The sequence below is a fragment of the Zingiber officinale genome, chromosome 6B (genome assembly GCF_018446385.1).
Source record: "Zingiber officinale cultivar Zhangliang chromosome 6B, Zo_v1.1, whole genome shotgun sequence".
Lineage (NCBI taxonomy): Eukaryota > Viridiplantae > Streptophyta > Magnoliopsida > Zingiberales > Zingiberaceae > Zingiber > Zingiber officinale.
In genome coordinates, this window is record NC_055996.1 from 133,166,370 (window position 1) to 133,183,994 (window position 17,625).

Consider the following 17,625-nt stretch of genomic DNA (forward strand, 5'->3'; position numbering starts at 1 on the left):
TGCATACCTCCGGTGATGCTCGGCCCCCTTTATATAGAGCTCCTATAGCGCGCGTGCACGCTTCCCAAGGTGTGCACACTTCTCCAAGTTTTCCCTATAAATACTTGTCAATAAAGTATCCCTGACATAGTATCTTAACAGGCCGAACATATCTCTGATGTGACAGTGGAAGCCTCCGCCGTACGATCTTTTGGTTGGCTATGCCCGGTGTCAGCGGTACTAACTCCCAAAAGGATATCAAGGGATAACACAGGGAGTATGCTGCTAGGCTGAGCGGGTTGGCCGCTCGGCCAGAACTTCGCTGCTCTTGTGTCTCGTCCGCTCGGCAGTAACTCCACTGTTCTTGTGTCCCGTCCACTCGGTCGTAGCTCCGCTGTTCTTGTGTCCCATCCACTCGGCCGTAACTCCGCTATGCTTGTGTCACGTCCGCTCGGCCGAAGTTTCGCTCTGCCAATGTCGAGTCCTGCTGCCTGGTCGAGCGGGGTAGCTGCTCGGCTCGACTTTTGCATATCGTTTCCTCCTCCGTCCGACGTCCAGTACTCCATTGAGCATCGATCATTTGACACCTCTTGGTGTCAAAGGCGGACTCGAATCAGAATCTTCTCCTCCTGGTCGGGGCATCATCGTCCAACTGGCTGATGATACCTGAGCGTTGATCGTCTTGATTTTGACCTCTACTGTGATAATTATTATCTGCGGGATGGGGCCCCTCCTTATTACCGTATCGGTATTTTTAAGTTAAAATTAAATAATATTGATCAAATTGGTTAAACAAATTTTGCTATAAAAAAAATTCGTATAATTGTTTGACCAAACTAAATTAAAAAATAGTTTAATTTTACATGTTGAATAGTTGTTCCGTGGTGAATCTAACAATGTAGTTACTTCGCGATTAACAAGGTTAGATTATGAGTATTTTTAAAATAGAGGGTCTCTTATGACATTTAAAGTAGGAGAGATTTTTATTTTTATGATTCTGATGACTAAGACACTTTTTTTTCCCCCAAGATTACGTGAAGCGATTGAATAAGTGGGGAAAGGAACTAGTTTTTTCTTTGTCTTCTCCAATCCTATAGCTTGTTAGAAACTTAACAGGGAAGCGATTTGAATAAGCTTCATTTCATTCACAGAAGACTAGACAGCTCTTTCTTTCTACTTCTAAAACACACTGTTAAATAGACTTAAATTTTTAATCTTTCATCCAAAAACTCTAGACTCAACGCAGGTGGAGAAGAATTCAAACCGCTTCCATCACTCTTGCTAATCCTTTGAATAGTCAACGCAGATGACTATTGAAAGATCCAATATGCTAAAAAGATCGCCGCGACGAAAGGGAAGCACAGAAGAAGAGAAGGTCCACAGAATTCATATTACGCAGTTGACAAGGAATTCGAATGCACAGAATCGAAGGAAAGAGATAAGAATTAAGTGTGGAAAGGAACAAGTTTTTCTCTGTCTCGTCCAATTCCCCTTAAGCTTGTTATAAACTTAACAGTGGGGATAATCATTAATTAAAACATGTAGGGAAAATTCTTCCTTGGAATAAAAAGTAGTAATTAGTTGGTCATATATCACTCTCACTGTTTTGTATTGAATAAGCTTCGTTCAGAGAAGAGAGCTTTTTCTTTCTACATGAACTTAAATCTTTAAAATTCTGAATTCAAATCGCTTCAGTTACTCTTTCTAATTCTTGCATGTGAAACAGAAACAGTGTGCATCCATTAACGGCCTTCAAATAATGTATGTGAAACAGTGTTCTTGGAGATGTTCGATCTGCTTGTCGATGAGGATTCGGTCTCGAATAGACCTCTTAAATTCACAAATCCAGGCTGAGTAGGCTCCGGTAAAAGAGAAATATCACTGTCCAGCATTTTCAACAGGGTATTCATCGTCGGTCTATCCTTCGGTAGCTCTTGAACACATAAAAGGCCAATTTTTATGCAACTCAATACCTCTGTTGTTGGAAATGAATCTCCAATTGATTTATCCACTAGGTTCAATGCTTTACCTTCCTTCCACAAGTTCCAAACCTAAGATGAGGCAATTACATTGAATTAGAAGAATAAATTAATGTGAAACAAAATCTCATAGAATGATTCTCCTTTTACTCACATGATCAAGAAGATTCACAGGGGATGAAGAGTCGAAAACACCTCTATTCTTTTTACCGCTTATAATCTCGAGTGTCAATATTCCAAAACTAAATACGTCAGATTTAACTGAGAATATTCCATTCATGGCATACTCAGGTGACATATATCCACTGTATTAGTACGAAATCAACTTCATCAATTCAAGTCCAAATTTAGAAGTCAATCATTTGTACAGAAAACTAAAACTTACTAGGTTCCGACAACTCTCATTGTATTAACTTCTGTATCATCGCCTCCAAATATCCTCGCGATTCCAAAATCTGATATTTTAGGATTCATATCCTTGTCAAGAAGAACGTTGCTAGCTTTGAGGTCCCGATGGATGATTCTTAACCTAGAATCATGGTGCAAATACAAAAGTCCTCGTGCAACCCCAACTATGATATTGGATCGTGTTTTCCAGTCCAACGACCCACTCTTTGTTGGATCTGATTGTGAAAACAAAGCAAAAGACAGTTAAATACGGAACGATCAACTGAAGTGATCGAGTTCACCTGAAGACACACGCGTACAAAAGAACTAACCGAATAGAAGGGCATCCAAGCTTCCGTTAGGCATGAACTCGTAGATCAACATCCTTTCCCTCCCTTGAATGCAACATCCCAGAAGTCGAACGAGGTTTCGATGTTGTAGCTTAGCAATCACCATTACCTCATTCTTGAACTCATTGGCACCCTGACTCGACGTCTCGGAGAGCCTCTTCACAGCTATCTCTTGCCCGTCATCCTTGAACTTGCCCTGCCAATTGCCATCGTCATGTCGGATCTCCAAATTAATGTAGCTCAGCTTGGATTATTTAGGCAGGTAGTTTTGATTGGGATATATATATAGTCAAAAGAATACCTTGTACACTGGTCCGTAGCCTCCCTGTCCGAGTTTGTTGCTGGGCGAGAAGTTTTGGGTGGCTTCTGTAATGGTGTCTAGATCAAAGAGTGGTAGATCCAAATCCGTTTCTTCTGTGCCATCATCCAAGTAATTTCCGTCTGCAAATCACGACTGTTTCATTAATTATTCTAAATTCAATGCGAAGTAGTTAGATGTCGCCATAGATCATTATCACGTACGTTTCTTCTTCCTCTTGCAAAGGCAATAAACAACGAATACCACAAGGAAAATAGCCAGAGCTGAGGCCACAATGATGGCCACTGCAGGACTCCTATGGCCGTGATTTCTCCCCGTGGCTGAGCAAGAAACGGCGAGATCATTGGAGGAAAAATTGTGATCGAACAAACTGTACATCGAACTCACTGATGATGAGGTCGGCTGCTGCTACTCTGACGAAGAGATCCTGCCCTGTTCCGCCTTCGTAGAATTTGATATCCGTCAGATCGGTCGACCAGAACACGCACCCGCTGCCGCTGCCGCTGACGTTGGCCTGCGCGTAGCCGGTGCAGGAGCAGTTCCGCAGGCACCGGAGTCTGCACTCCTCCAGGCTCACCCCGCTCCAGTCCACCGACGCCGTCGAGGTGTCCGGCAGCTTCACGCTGCTCTGCCTCGCGAACCCGTCCGTGCCGTTGACGCAGTCCAACGCCGTGATCCTGACGCAGCCGTCCAGGCCGTCGCTGTTGTTCCGACGGCTGAACCCCTGCAGGCACATGCACAGCGTCGAGCCGTCGGGGTGGCACACGCCGTTGGGGCCGCACCTGGCCAAGCTGTCGCACTCGTCACGGGGCGCGAACCCCACGAACGTCCACTGCTGCCTGTCTTGGATCCAGATGAAGTGCTGCAGTGTGCCGGAGGTGTTGATCACGAGCCGGTCGATGATCGAGGAGTCGATCAAGTACTCGGAGAAGAAGACATGGTCGGGTCCGGTCACGTAGCCGAAGCCGATGCCGAGGGAGTTGTCGCGTTGCATCCCCTCGGCGCCGCTGAACCGGAAGCCGTTCCATGGGCCTCCCCGCCAGTGCAGTCGCTGGCCATCCATTATAACCAGCTGGGGGTCGCCGTGGTAGTCGACGCCGATCGCGTAGTTGCTGGGTGACGGATCGCTCTCGCTCGTCCACGCCGTAATGTTGTAGCTGCGCCCGCTCGTCAGATTCCACCCCAGCCTCATGCCCGGGATGTACGTGTCGGCGGGAAACTCAAAGCTCTGCCACGCGCCGTCGGAATCTGCAGCGCTGGCCTCTCGGACGATGAAGTTTCCTGTATTAAGGAGTTTCGCAACGGGGTTGTTGAGACTTGTCGACGACTCGGAGGACCAAACGACGGTTGAGTTTCCGTCGGTGATCGTGAGTGCTCCGTCGGTGGTTAGAGAGAGACGGCCGGAGCGATCGGTGACCGGATTCTTTCTGTTGGCGACCCATATCACGGTTTGGTTGTCGGCGATGCTGTGGTACCATAGGCCTATGTAGCGGTTGTTGGAGCCGGCGGGGCTGAAGAATCCAAGCTCGAATCTGCCGCCGTCGGAGATCAAGGTTGTTCTGTTGGCGTCGAGGAGAGGAGTAGAGACGGTCAGGGTGTCGCTAGCAATGGAGGGAGAGAAGAAAATTGTGCCGAGGAAGAAGAGGAAGGAGCAGAACCAGACAATCGTTGGCTGCTTCATGGTCAATTCCAGTGATTGAGAGGCAAGAATGAAGCCATTTAATAACATCCAGCTGTCTAGGTGATATGTAATAATTGCTGGAATGGAAGAACATGAAATTTCATTAATAGTGAATTGATTTCAACTGAGAATCATTCCAACCAGCGCAATGAAAATTAATCCGTCTGAAACGGAGAACATAATTTATTGGGTAGATAGTTCTGGTGTTGACTAGATGAGGGGCACTACTAGATGAAGATAAGTGCTTTTACTTGTCAAAATAAGTGTTAGTAATAGGATGAGGAAAGGAATCCTCGACGTAGATATTTCGATGTTCAAGTCAGTGATCGATAGAAGATAATAAACAGTAGAATGAACAGTGGATGCATATGTAAAATTATATAGCCTTGCGTAATGTGAGCATTCCGACTCTTTTTATAGTGTAATTGTTTCTCTATACACAAATCTCAAAGTATTTTAAGAAAAGACCGACCATAAAGATGCTCTGATATCTTTTTCAAAATGGACTCATAATCTCTGCGTTTAGTAAAAAGGAACTTTTTAATGTACAGCTTGCATATAAAATATTCTCTGTTCTCCGTGGTACAAAATATCAAAAAATTAAGAATATGAGGTCGTTGAGTTGAGGACCTACAATATGCTTATATGGCAAGCAACCGAGTTTTTCCCATGAGCCGATCGACCGTTGTTTATAAGGACAAGTTGATCGGACATATAGAATGTTGTTGGGTATTCGTCCCTCACTCGACCTATCTGCTTTAATCAAAGAGTTCAATCAGACTGAGTCCATTCTGTCCGATCAGATCATAGTTTCAATCGGCTAGACTACTTTATCAAGCTAGTCAATCGTGCTATCTTCCAGTGGCAAAGAAGTGTTGGCTTTGTAGAGTGTTGACACGTCTTGAGCTATTCCTCAATAAAGAAAGACTCGACATCCAATCTGTCCACTAGTCCGGCCGGATAACCTCTCGGCTAGACAACTTATTGCACTAGTTTTCTTAATTTTGACCGTTATATCAGCCGGCCTCCTAAACTTTGACCTAACTTAGGAGAGGTGGGATCCTCTGGACCATGTATTGGTGGGGATAGATGATCCCCACCTATTTTACAAGTGGAGACCATCCATCCCTATCAATACATGTAAAGGGAGTATTCTCTGGATCGTAAAAAACAGTCCAAAGGATCTCCTCTCAACTTGGGAGGTCATCTCAATTATCGTATTATAAGTCTCCCTTTAAATTTAATAGAATGAAACTACAATAAGGACCAGACATTTATATTATTTATGATAGGAAAAAAATAAAATCTACCATTACAACGGCTCACACGACCAACCTCATGATCATCTACGAGTAAGTTATTTATGATCTTTATCATCCGATTCCGATTGCCATTCCCATTCCAATTGAGCGTTCATTCTCTCAGGACAGTATGATTCAAACTGACGTCACACTTAGCTACTAGTATTTTTGAAATATTCTATTTCCTTGATGGAACTCTCCTTTAATTTGTTATACGCCACTGGCACTAAACTACTTCATCTTTAATTATTTTTCCTTCTACCTGCAAGTCTGCCACACAGCTTTTGTAGCCGAGGAGAAGAAGCTTCGCAGTGACTCCTAATTTGGATTGTTATTACGGGGACAATAAATTATTTATTTTTTATATCAAATAATCAATAATACATAATAATGTCAAATCTTAGTCATATAATAGTCATTGTTTAAAAAAATTGATTGGTTATATAATTAGAGAAGGTATTTAATTTATCTCAGAATTGAATATATTAATATTCGATGCACTATAGTATTGTAGCCTTAAAATAATTAACTTTTTTTTTAATCTATTTTGACTTTAGGTTTTTCGAAAGCTCACCGCTAATGATTAGCCCCAAGTTGCGAAAAGAATAAAAGGAATAAAATTTTGAAAGGACGAAATAGAATATTTTAATATCAAAATAACTAATAAATTACGTGCCTTAATTCTCTCATACCCGAGTACGTAATCAACTTAAAAAAAAATACAAACCCATATATAGATACATATATATTTTTAAGTACTATAACTTTTGATTTCAAACCGTTCGTAATTATCTTCTTGAAAGATAAAATTGACATTCCTAAACTATTGAACTGACCATTTTGAATCATCGAATCATTGACTGTGATTGGATCTAAATGAACCATCTTTCTTTTTAATTCGCCTATCAAATAAATTTAAAATACATTTAATATTATATTTTACTATTACATAGGACTGTAGATAAATCGAGCCGAGTTGAACTTTAGAATATTTAAACTTATTTGATAAGATAACTGAGCCAAACTTATTTGATAAGGTAACTGAGCCAAGTCGAACCGAGCTTAAAATGAATCAAGTTTTTAAAATGATTTGTCAAGATTAGCTTAGTTTATTTTTTATAAACTTGAACTTATTGAAGTTTGGCTTGAGTTTGGTTTGTTAAGATGTTATCGAGCACTCAATTCAATGATTACTTGAGCTTGGTTCGAACTTAGTTCATTAAGATGTTATCAAGCTCTCAATTCAAGTTTATTTAATTGTTTGAAATTTTTATCTGTTTGATTTGTTATTGAGCTTGATAAATCAAATTTATTTATTTATTTAATTTTATTATATTATATTATTTATTTAGTATATTGATAAGAGTTTTATTAATGAGCATGGTTCATGAACATTATTCATGAATGTTGTTCATAAACATTGTTAACGAGTTGAACACATATGTTCAAGTGTGTTTGTTTATTTTAACGAGTTTTTCAAGTTTGTTTGTTTAATTAATCTTGTGTATATTGAATGAATATAAATAAATTTTTACCAAGCCAAACACCAAACTTATTTACGAATATTTGATTCATTTATAGCCCTACTATCTCGAGGATTATGCATCATTAACTCAGCGTCACCAGACATATTTGAAAACAATTATGAGGTTTTATCTCTCTCGAGATATGCATGTTGGATGTGTATATATATATAGTTTGTACATCCGTTTGATGTACACTTCTGGGTGATCTTCACATGTCCGAGTATCCTGATTCGAGCGCTCAGACCTAGGGATGATAACAGGTTTGGGTTGGTGTGGGTTTGGTCAAACCCGGAACCCGCCCTGCTTCCCTTTGGGCCTGCCCCACCCTGTGAACCCGGTGGGATGGGTCCGGGTTAGACCCATTATATTTAAAATATATTTATTTCAATATTAAAATATTAAACCCGTCTCGTTGGGGCGGGTTTATTAAGTATCCGTCTTTTTTTTCTTTTATTATATTAGTTCATTACACTGTCAATAGCATATCTCGAGCCGGAACAGTGTCCGCTCGACCCACTCTCCTGCTAATCGGGCTAGTTAGATGTTGTTTCATCTAGAAGACCGACCGGACAGCGATTTCTCCTATCAACCTATATATGTAGCCCCCTCTCACTCGGGCGACGCAATTGAACCTATAAGTCCGGACATTGACCATTTTGATTTCGACTTCCATAGTAACTGTTGACCCGTGCAAATGGGTTCTTTCCTACCACCGCATCAGTAATTTTGACCAAATTAAATTTAAAATATTTTAATTTTATATATCCAAAACTCTGTGGTTAGTATAACAATGGTAGAATAAAAGTACTTTTTAAATAGAAAAAAAAAATGAACATTTTAAAAAGGAGAGTTTTTTTCTGGAGAGGAAAAGGTATTTATAAATATCTCAGAAGAGTACAATAAAAAAACGGTACAGTCAAGATCATACTTCTAAGCTCATACACTCATCGAAAGTCCACCAACATGATACACGTGTATCTGTATTTTACGAAATATGAAATATCCTATCAACATCAAACACAAAGTCCTCAAGCCGACACTATTACAAGTCTTTCACAAAATATAAATCATAGAAAAAAATAAGCAAGTGTCGAGCCTTCATGAAGTGGCTGTCTCCTTTGTAGTGCGGTCGCAAAATCTGGAATAGCTTCTCCCATATTCGGATCTCATGTATAATGTCCACACATTGTTTTACCTTTCTCCTCAATTTCATTTCCTCGTCAATTTATAAGATAATCTCTATATTATCCGGCCGGCGTCAAAAGAAACTAATTTTTTCTATTTCGTCCAATCGTACAGCTGGTTAGAAACTTAACAGCGGAGATTATCTTTAATAAAAAAGTGGGAAAATCCGAAACTTGGACTTAAATCAGCCATATATTTAGTTGGTCACCTATCAGCCTTATATTCAGTAAGCTTCACTTAGGGAAGACAGCTCTTTCTTTTCACTTCTCAAAAATATTGTTACATGGACTTAAATCTTTAATCTTTCACCCAAAAACTCTGAATTCGAACCGCTTCCATGTTGGAGATAGAAGAAAAGAAAGAGAAATTTTTGAGGTCTTTTGTTTCCTCAATAACAACTGTATGCTCAAATTTCATAGGAAGCTCTCTTAAGATTTTCTCGACAATTTTTATTTTCAAGAATGACATCTTCACAACTCTTGATTTGATTGATGATCTCAATCATTCTAAAGAAAAAAAATCTTTAACAAGTTCTTTTTTCATTGACAAATTATCAAATTCACTCCGTAAGCTTTGTAACTTGATGAAGATCACTTTTTTTTTTTTTGACCATTTAACTGTATTTTTAGAGTTTCCCAAGCATCTTTGGCCTTTTTGATGCCAAAAATTTTGAGATAAATAGTTTTGCTTAGCCCGTGTTGAATGATCATCAATGTTGTAGCATTTTTTTTTCACATTCACCTTGTATTCCTGCTCTTTTTCTTTTGTTCGAGAAGTGGAACTTTGTTGATCTTGTCTCTCCTTGTAAGCTTCTTCAACCATGTTTCATAAATCTTGTGAAAGAAAGATGCTCTCCATTAAAAATTGAAATTAATCTGATTTGTTATGTATGAAAAAATAAAGTTTGGATTTGATAGAATCTATCTTTTCTTATAATAGCTTTGATAGATAAAAGAAAAGAGAAAGAAAATTCTGAGAAGATTCAAATAGGTTTTTCTAACTTTTGATCTTTTTCATAATATCCAGTATATGTGGTACTTTAATTTATGGAGGAATGCTTCATAATTATATCGATTACATGAAAAATAGTTAAATTGTAATTAGCTTAGGAATAAACTTTGACGACCTAGGAAAAGATAAAACACCTAATACTCAAGCTGAACTGGCTCTAGTAAACATAAACACAATTAATACTCCATGCTAATCAATTACAAATTACCATTTAAGATTCCATTACTCTTTCTAATCCTTTCATGGAATAGTGTACATTCAAACTTCCAAACGTGAGCCACCCTAACATGACACTCTGTGCATCCACTAACGACCTTCAAACAATGTATTTGAAATAGTGTTCTTCGATGAGGGTTCAGAGTCAAATGGACCCCTCAAATTCACAAATCCAGGCTGAGTAGGCTCCGGCAAATGAGAAATATCACTGTCCAGCCATTTCAGTAGTGTATTCATCGTCGGTCTATCTTCCGGTTGCTCTTGAACACATAAGAGACCAATTTTTATGCAACTTAATACCTCCGTTGTCGGAAATGAATTTCCAATCGATTCATCGACTAGGTTCAATGCTTTACCTTCTTTCCACAATCTCCAAATCTAATACGAGGCAATTACAATGAATTAATTAGAAGAATATATGTGGAAAAAAAAAATCTCAATCTACTTACATGGTCAAGAAGATTCTCAGGGATTGAAGAGTCATAAACATCTCTATTCTTTCTACCACTTACAATCTCAAGTATTAATTTACCAAAACTAAACACGTCGGATTTTATTGAGAATATTCCATGCATAGCATATTCAGGTGACATATATCCGCTGTATTAACACAAAATCAACATCATCAATTCAAATCCTATAATTTCAAAGTAATGATTAAGTGAAACTAAAACTTACTAAGTTCCAACCACTCTCTTTGTATTAACTACAACTTCTGTATCATCGCCTCCAAATATCCTCGCAAGTCCAAAGTCGGATATTTTAGGATTCATATCCATGTCAAGAAGAACATTACTAGGTTTGAGATCTCGATGGATGATTCTTAACCTAGAATCATGGTGCAAATATAAAAGTCCTCGCGCAATCCCAACTATGATATTGTATCGTGTTCTCCAATCCAACGACCCACTCTTTGCCGGATCTGCTTGCGAAACAAAAGCAAAAACAGTTAAACGCGGGGAACAATCAACTGAAGTGTGTCCATGTTCACCTGAACATGCGCGCGCGCGAAAGAACTAACCGAATAGAAGGGCATCCAAGCTTCCGTTAGGCATGAACTCGTAGATCAACATCCTTTCCCTCCCTTGAATGCAACATCCCAGAAGTCGAACCAGGTTTCGATGTTGTAGCTTAGCAATCACCATTACCTCGTTCTTGAACTCATTGGCACCCTGACTCGACGTCTCGGAGAGCCTCTTCACGGCTATCTCTTGCCCGTCATCCTTGAACTTGCCCTGCCATCGTCATATTGGATTATTTAGGCAGGTAATTTTGATTGGGATATATAGTCAAAAGAATACCTTGTACACTGGTCCGTAGCCTCCCTGTCCGAGTTTGTTGCTGGGCGAGAAGTTTTGGGTGGCTTCTAAAATAGTGTCTAGATCAAAGAGCGGTAGATCCAAATCCGTTTCTTCTGTGTCATCATCAAAGTACTTGCCGTCTGCAAATCGCAACTGTTTCAGTAATTATGATAAATTCAATGCCAAGTAGTTAGATCATTATCACGTACGTTCCTTCTTCCTCCTGCAAAGGCAATAAACAACGAATACCATAACCAGAAGGATAATAGCCAGAGCCGGGACCACAATGTCAATGACGACGACCGCAGGGCTCCAATGGCCGTGCTTCCTCCCCGTGCCTGAGCATGAAACGGCGAGATCATTGGATGAAAAATTGTGATAGAACAAACTGCATGTATCGAACTCACTGATGATGAGGTCGGCTGCTGCTACTCTGACGAAGAGATCCTGCCCTGTTCCGCCTTCGTAGAATTTGATATCCGTCAGATCGGTCGACCAGAGCACGCATCCGCTGCCGCTGCCGCTGACGTTGGCCTGCGCGTAGCCGGTGCAGGAGCAGTTCCGCAGGCACCGGAGTCCGCACTCCTCCAGGCTCACCGCGCTCCAGTCCACCGACGCCGTCGAGGTGTCCGGAAGCTTCACGCTGCTCTGCCTCGCGAACCCATCCGTGCCGTTGGCGCAGTCCAACGCCGTGATCCTGACGCAGCCGTTCAGTTCGTCGCTGTTGTTCCGACGGGTGAACCCCTGCAGGCACTTGCACAGCGTCGAGCCGTCGGGGTGGCACACGCCGTTGGGACCGCACCGGGCCACGCTGTCGCACTCGTCACGGGGCACGAACCCCACGTACGTCCACTGCTGCTTGTCTTGGATCCAGATGAAGTGCTGCAGTGTGCCCGAGGTGTTCATCACGATCCGGTCGATGATCGAGGAGTCGATCAAGTACTCGGAGCAGAAGACATGGTGGGGTCCGGTCACGTAGTCGAAGCCGATGCCGATGCGCTTGTCGCGTTGCATCCCCTCGGAGCCGCTGAACCGTAATCCGTTCCATGGGCCGCCCCGCCAGTGCAGTCGCTGGCCGTCCATTATAACTATCTGGCCGTGGTAGTCGATGCCGATCGCGTAGTTGCTGGGTGACGGATCGCTCTCGCTCGTCCACGCCGTAAGGTTGTAGTTGCGCCCGCTCGTCAGATTCCACCCCAGCTTCATGCCCGGGATGCTCGTGTCGGTGGGAAACTCGAAGCTCTGCCACGCGCCGTCGGAATCTGCAGCGCTGGCCTCTCGGACGATGAAGTTTCCTGTATTAAGGAGTTTCGCAACGGGGTTGTTGAGACTTGTTGGCGACTCGGAGGACCAAACGACGGTTGAATTTCCGTCGGTGATCGTGAGTGCTCCGTCGGTGGTCAGAGAGAGACGGCCGGAGCGATCGGTGACCGGACTCTTTCGGTTGGCTACCCATATAACGGTTTGGTTGTCGGAGATGCTGTGGTACCATATGCCTATGTAGCGGTTGTTGGAGCCGGCGGGGCTGAAGAATCCAAGCTCGAAGCTGCCGCCGTCGGAGATCAAGGTTTTTGTGTTGGCGTCGAGGAGAGGAGTGGAGACGGTAAGGGTGTCGCTTGCAATGGAGGCAGAGAAGGAAATTGTACAGAGGAAGGAGCAGAACCAGATCATCGTTGGCTTCATGGTCAACTCCAAGTATTTTGATTGTCAGCAAGAAAAAAGCCGTTTAATAATATCCAGCTGCCTTATCCAGAGTCAGAGTGTGGTTGAGGTATTGCCCCGGAGCAATCGTACGGCAAATTGCGTTCTCAATTTTCAGCCTATAAGAATTCAGTCTCAGTTGTGACGAAGAATTAACGAATGAATTTTTTAAAAAAAATGATAAGTCGTCCACTATTGCTCCGGAGCAATAATCATTTTAGAATTAATAATCTAGCTGTCTCTGAAAATTTCTTCGCCGGAATCTAAAGTTTAAAGTTTAAAGATGGAAAAGTCTCAATAGGATTTGAAAATGCTGATTAACGCTCGAGCATAAAAATTATTACAATAGTAATAATAAGTAGTTACTGATGGTACTCTGTCACTTAATCTGGTCATGTCGACAACAGTACATCAAAGAAAAAGAGAAGCTTTGGAGGGAGGCTTGGTAGAACGTCAGCTCATTGCCCTGCCGACTGGCTTCAATCATCCTTATGTTTCGCTCGCCCATCTATCTTCTATGTTTCACTCACCAATTTCATGCCACCAAGTGTTCTTCCGTAAGCCATCTGAGTACATGGATCAAGAAGGACTTGTTGGTACATAGAACCGACATGAGGGAAAGGATGAATTATCTGAAATAAAAAAAGATATCCTCCTTGTTCTTTCAACTCTTCTTAAAGTACAACAACAATAATAAAATAAAAATGACAAAATTGAGGAAGAGACTCGGGATTGACTTGGTCATAACTTAGGTGGTTGTTAATCCAAGATGGTTGCAAAGCTCACTAAGAATCTCCTTTCTCTGAAGACGGAGAAGCATTTTAAACATAATGAAAGCTCGAGTAGTTGCTAGGAATTTAAAACAAGAGTTGATGTCTTATTCCCTAACTCTAGGACTCTTTTTATAGCTCCTGGAAACTCTATCCGCAGCTTGAGGGTGCCTCCCGAGGGCATAGAGGCGCCCCTCCAGCATGACAGCAGCGGATAAGATTTTATCCAGTGTAACGACTAAAAAACTGGGTCGAGGGCGCCCTCCATAAGCATGGAGGGCGCCCTCTATACCTCATGGAGGGCGCCCTCTATACCTCATGGAGGGTGCCCTCCACCTGCAGGGTATAAATTGCTCCAGCCTTCCTTTGGTTCTTCCACTGCTCCATTCGCTTGGGTGATTGCGGCCAACCGAAATAGGACTCACCCGAACCCAATTTTCGGCCTTCTCCTCGAGCAGGCTTCCACTCCGGCTTCTCGTCCCTCGAACGTCGCGTACGTTCTTCTCGTTCACCGGTGTACTCTTCCGCAGCTCTTTCGTCCCTCGGACGCACCGAGCCTGTCGGCTCCCTTCCCGTGTCGTCCTTCTCACCAGCTGCGTCTTCCGCTCGACTTCCTGTGCTCCTGAGCTCCTGCACACTTAGACACAGGGATCAAAACCAAACAAAACATAATATAACTTGGTTGATCACATCAAAACCACCACGAGGTCCAATAGGACTACCCTAAGAATCTTCCAAGGAAGCACCTGTCCGAGACGAGCGCAAGGGAAAAGCCCCAGTAACTTGCAGCTCTCCCGAGCATATTAGCATCCCGTTCTCTTAGTGGGTTCTAGAAGACAAGCTGCCAAAATATTATCAGCCCCTTACAATAGAAGAATACTCAGGGTCAATTGACTCTGAGGATCACCTCCTCAAATTTGAGAATGCCGCCCTCCTATATCAATATATGGATGGTGTAAAGTGTTAAGTGTTCCACACCACACTCATCGGCTCAGTACAAAGATGGTTCAAGCAATTGTCGGCCGAATCTATTTACAGTTTTAAGGATTTCCACAAGGTTTTCTTTCATCATTTCACTAGCAGTCATTGTTACCAGAAGACCCCCCCCCCAAGCCTTTTCTTGCTCAAATAGGGACCCATGGAGACCCTCAAAGCCTACATCAAAAAATTCAATCAAGTGGCAATGGATGTCCCTATAGCCACCACCAAAATTCTGGTAAGTGTCTTTTCCCAAGGCCTCGCCGATAATGACTTCTTTCGCTCTTTAATCAAAAGACCTCCAAAAAACTCTGACCATCTACTCAACCGGGTGACCGAGTTCATTAATATCGAAGAGGCACAGTCTGCCCAAAGGAAGGAGGTCGCCACACCTGCTCCAGCTCTAGCTCTCGAGCGTCAAGCATTACTAGCTCCTCCATAAAAAGGACCTCGGACAAGTCCTCAACTTCATCGTCAAGAGCCACGGCCCCAAGCCATATAGTATGTGGAGGCTGAGTGAGAGAGATATCTCGAGCCCCCTCTAGAATCCCGTGATGGTGCACTTACCTCCGATCAACCACGCACGATACCCAGGAATGTTACAATCTGGCAAATCACCAGAACAGGAATCAGAGATTCCACCGACACACCCCGTCACCCAATTGTCGCCCTTATCAATGGCCAAATGGCTCGCCCAGAAGAGACTAACGAGAGGACGAACGAAGCCAAAGGACGCCCCAACCGCCAACAGATCGAGCACAGGCTCCTGCCCGGGTCCAATGAGAGCCCCCCGACATGACAAGATGAAAATCGCAATAATACTATCCAGAGGGATATCAACATGATAGCCGGGGGTCCAACTGATGGAGACTCCAACTAAGCAAGAAAATCACAAGCTCGCCAATGGAGGATCCACACGGTCGGTTATAGTATCGAGTAAGCGACCGGGCCCGAAATTAGCTTCAGATCTAAAGATTTGGAAGGGGTTGAGGTGTCCCATGATGATGCACTGATAATAAAGGTTGTCATAACTAATTACAATATCCATCTGACTTTTGTTGACATGAGCAATTCAGTCAATATCATTTTCAAGTAAGAATTCGAATAGCTGCAGATATAGCCGAGCGATCTCCAACCCATGATGACATCTCTTTATGGTTTCACGGGTAATAAAGTTCAGCCGCTAGGCCAAATCAAGTTGGTCATATCATTAGGGGAAGATCCCCTGATGAGGACGCGCCGATCAACTTTTGCAGTTGTAGATGCGCCCTCCGCATACAGCGTTATTCTGGGTCGACCGACCCTAAATGAATTTCGAGCAGCCGTCTCAACTTTCTACAAAAAAATAAAATTCTCCGTTGATGATCAAGTTGGGGAAGTTAAAGGAAATCCACTAGTAGCGCGTAAGTGCTATGTCGACATAATCAAAACTGAAGCCAACTCCGCTTGAAAGATGCACCGGATGGAGGTTAACACTATTCGGGAAGCACCCTCATCTTAGTTTATGAAGAAAAAAAAGAGGTAAAGATTCAACCCGGTCGACCAGAGGCCACCACCTAGATAGCTGCCGACCTGGCTCCTGAACTTAAAACTGAGCTAGTGAAGTGTCTAGCACATAACAGTGATATTTTTGCCTGGACACCCAAAGAAGTGACAGGTATATTGCCTTCGGTCATGGACCATGTACTCCATGTTTACCCAGACGCTCATCCGGTCAACGAAAGAAAGCGATATTTTGAGGCGAATCATAATAAGATCATCCAAAAAGAAGTAGACAAATTACTGGAGGTTGACTATATTCCTGAGGTTCAGTTCCCATGCTGGTTAACTAATGTTGTCCTAGTGTCTAAGTCAGGAAACAAGTGGAGGGTCTGCATCGACTTCAGAGATTTTAACAAGGCATGCCCCAAAGATTATTATCCATTGCCTCACATCGATCAAGTGGTAGACTCCGCTTCCGGTTGCGAGTTTATCTGTATGTTGGACATATATCAAGGGTATCATCAAGTTTCTCTTACCAAGGATAACCAGGAAAAGGTTAACTTCATAACCGTTGAAGACACTTACTGTTATAATGTTGTGTCGTTCAAACTAAATAATGCAGGAGCTACTTACCAACGACTCATGAACAAAGACTTTCAAAAGCAAATCAAGAGAAATATGAAAGTTTACGTGGGTGATATCCTCATCAAGACTCTTCAAGTTACGGATCTGTACACAGATATAGAAGAAACCTATACAACTTTAAGGTAGTATGAACTTAAATTCAATCCCAGCAAATGCCTGTTCAGAGCTAGGAGTGGACACTTTCTTGGTTACATAGTCACATAAGGGGGAATTGAGGCTAATCCCAATAAGGTACAAGCTCTACAAAATTTGGCACCCCCACACAATTTAAGGGAAGCACAGAGGCTCATCGGCCGGATAATTGCATTATCATGTTTTATTTCAAGATCGGCCAATTGGAGCTTGCCTTTCTTCAAGATCCTTCGCTGGGTGACTAAATTTCAATGGGACGCTGACTGCGACAAGACCTTCGAGGAGATAAAGAGTTATTTATCCACCTTGCTAATATTAGTTAAGCCAATAGTAGGTGAATCTTTGTGGGTTTACTTGTTTACTAGTGAGCACACTATTGGGGTAGTATTGGTGAGGCGAGGGAAAAAAGTAACAACCTGTGCATTTCTTTAGTCTTTTATTAAAAGGAGTCGAGTGTCGCTGCATCACACTCAAGAAATTGGCATACAGACTGATTTTAACCACCCGAATATTGTCCTTATTTTATATCTCATCTGATCATCATGCTAACCAATAGCACCCTAGGTTGGGTGTTTGTCAATCCTAAAGCTTCCGGGAGGTTGATCAAGTGAACCACGGAGCTCAGTGAGTATGACACACAATATCAATTCCGAGCGGCCATCAAAGCTCAAGACTTAGTTGA

The 17,625-nt window shown here is 42.4% G+C and overlaps 2 protein-coding genes across 3 annotated transcripts; both read right to left on the bottom strand.

The window, feature by feature from the left end:
• Window positions 1-1,633: 1,633 nt before the first annotated feature.
• LOC121989611 (G-type lectin S-receptor-like serine/threonine-protein kinase At4g27290) lies at window positions 1,634-4,831 on the bottom strand. Its single transcript, XM_042543752.1, has 7 exons — window positions 3,402-4,831; window positions 3,218-3,334; window positions 2,997-3,136; window positions 2,678-2,891; window positions 2,344-2,581; window positions 2,113-2,263; window positions 1,634-2,030 (listed from the first exon to the last, which is right to left on the bottom strand). Exons 1-7 carry the CDS (start codon window positions 4,741-4,743, stop codon window positions 1,722-1,724), a joined length of 2,511 nt encoding a protein of 836 aa, XP_042399686.1. The 5' UTR covers window positions 4,744-4,831; the 3' UTR covers window positions 1,634-1,721.
• A 5,052-nt stretch (window positions 4,832-9,883) lies between these two features.
• Window positions 9,884-12,950, bottom strand: LOC121989613 (G-type lectin S-receptor-like serine/threonine-protein kinase At4g27290). Of its 2 annotated transcripts, XM_042543754.1 has the most exons (7): window positions 11,643-12,949; window positions 11,445-11,573; window positions 11,236-11,375; window positions 10,956-11,169; window positions 10,613-10,856; window positions 10,384-10,534; window positions 9,885-10,312 (listed from the first exon to the last, which is right to left on the bottom strand). In XM_042543754.1, exons 1-7 carry the CDS (start codon window positions 12,916-12,918, stop codon window positions 10,025-10,027), a joined length of 2,442 nt encoding a protein of 813 aa, XP_042399688.1. In that variant the 5' UTR covers window positions 12,919-12,949; the 3' UTR covers window positions 9,885-10,024. The 2 variants fall into 2 exon arrangements, with proteins under 2 accessions (XP_042399687.1, XP_042399688.1); XM_042543753.1 differs by having other exon boundaries at window positions 9,884-10,312; window positions 11,445-12,950.
• Window positions 12,951-17,625: the final 4,675 nt, after the last annotated feature.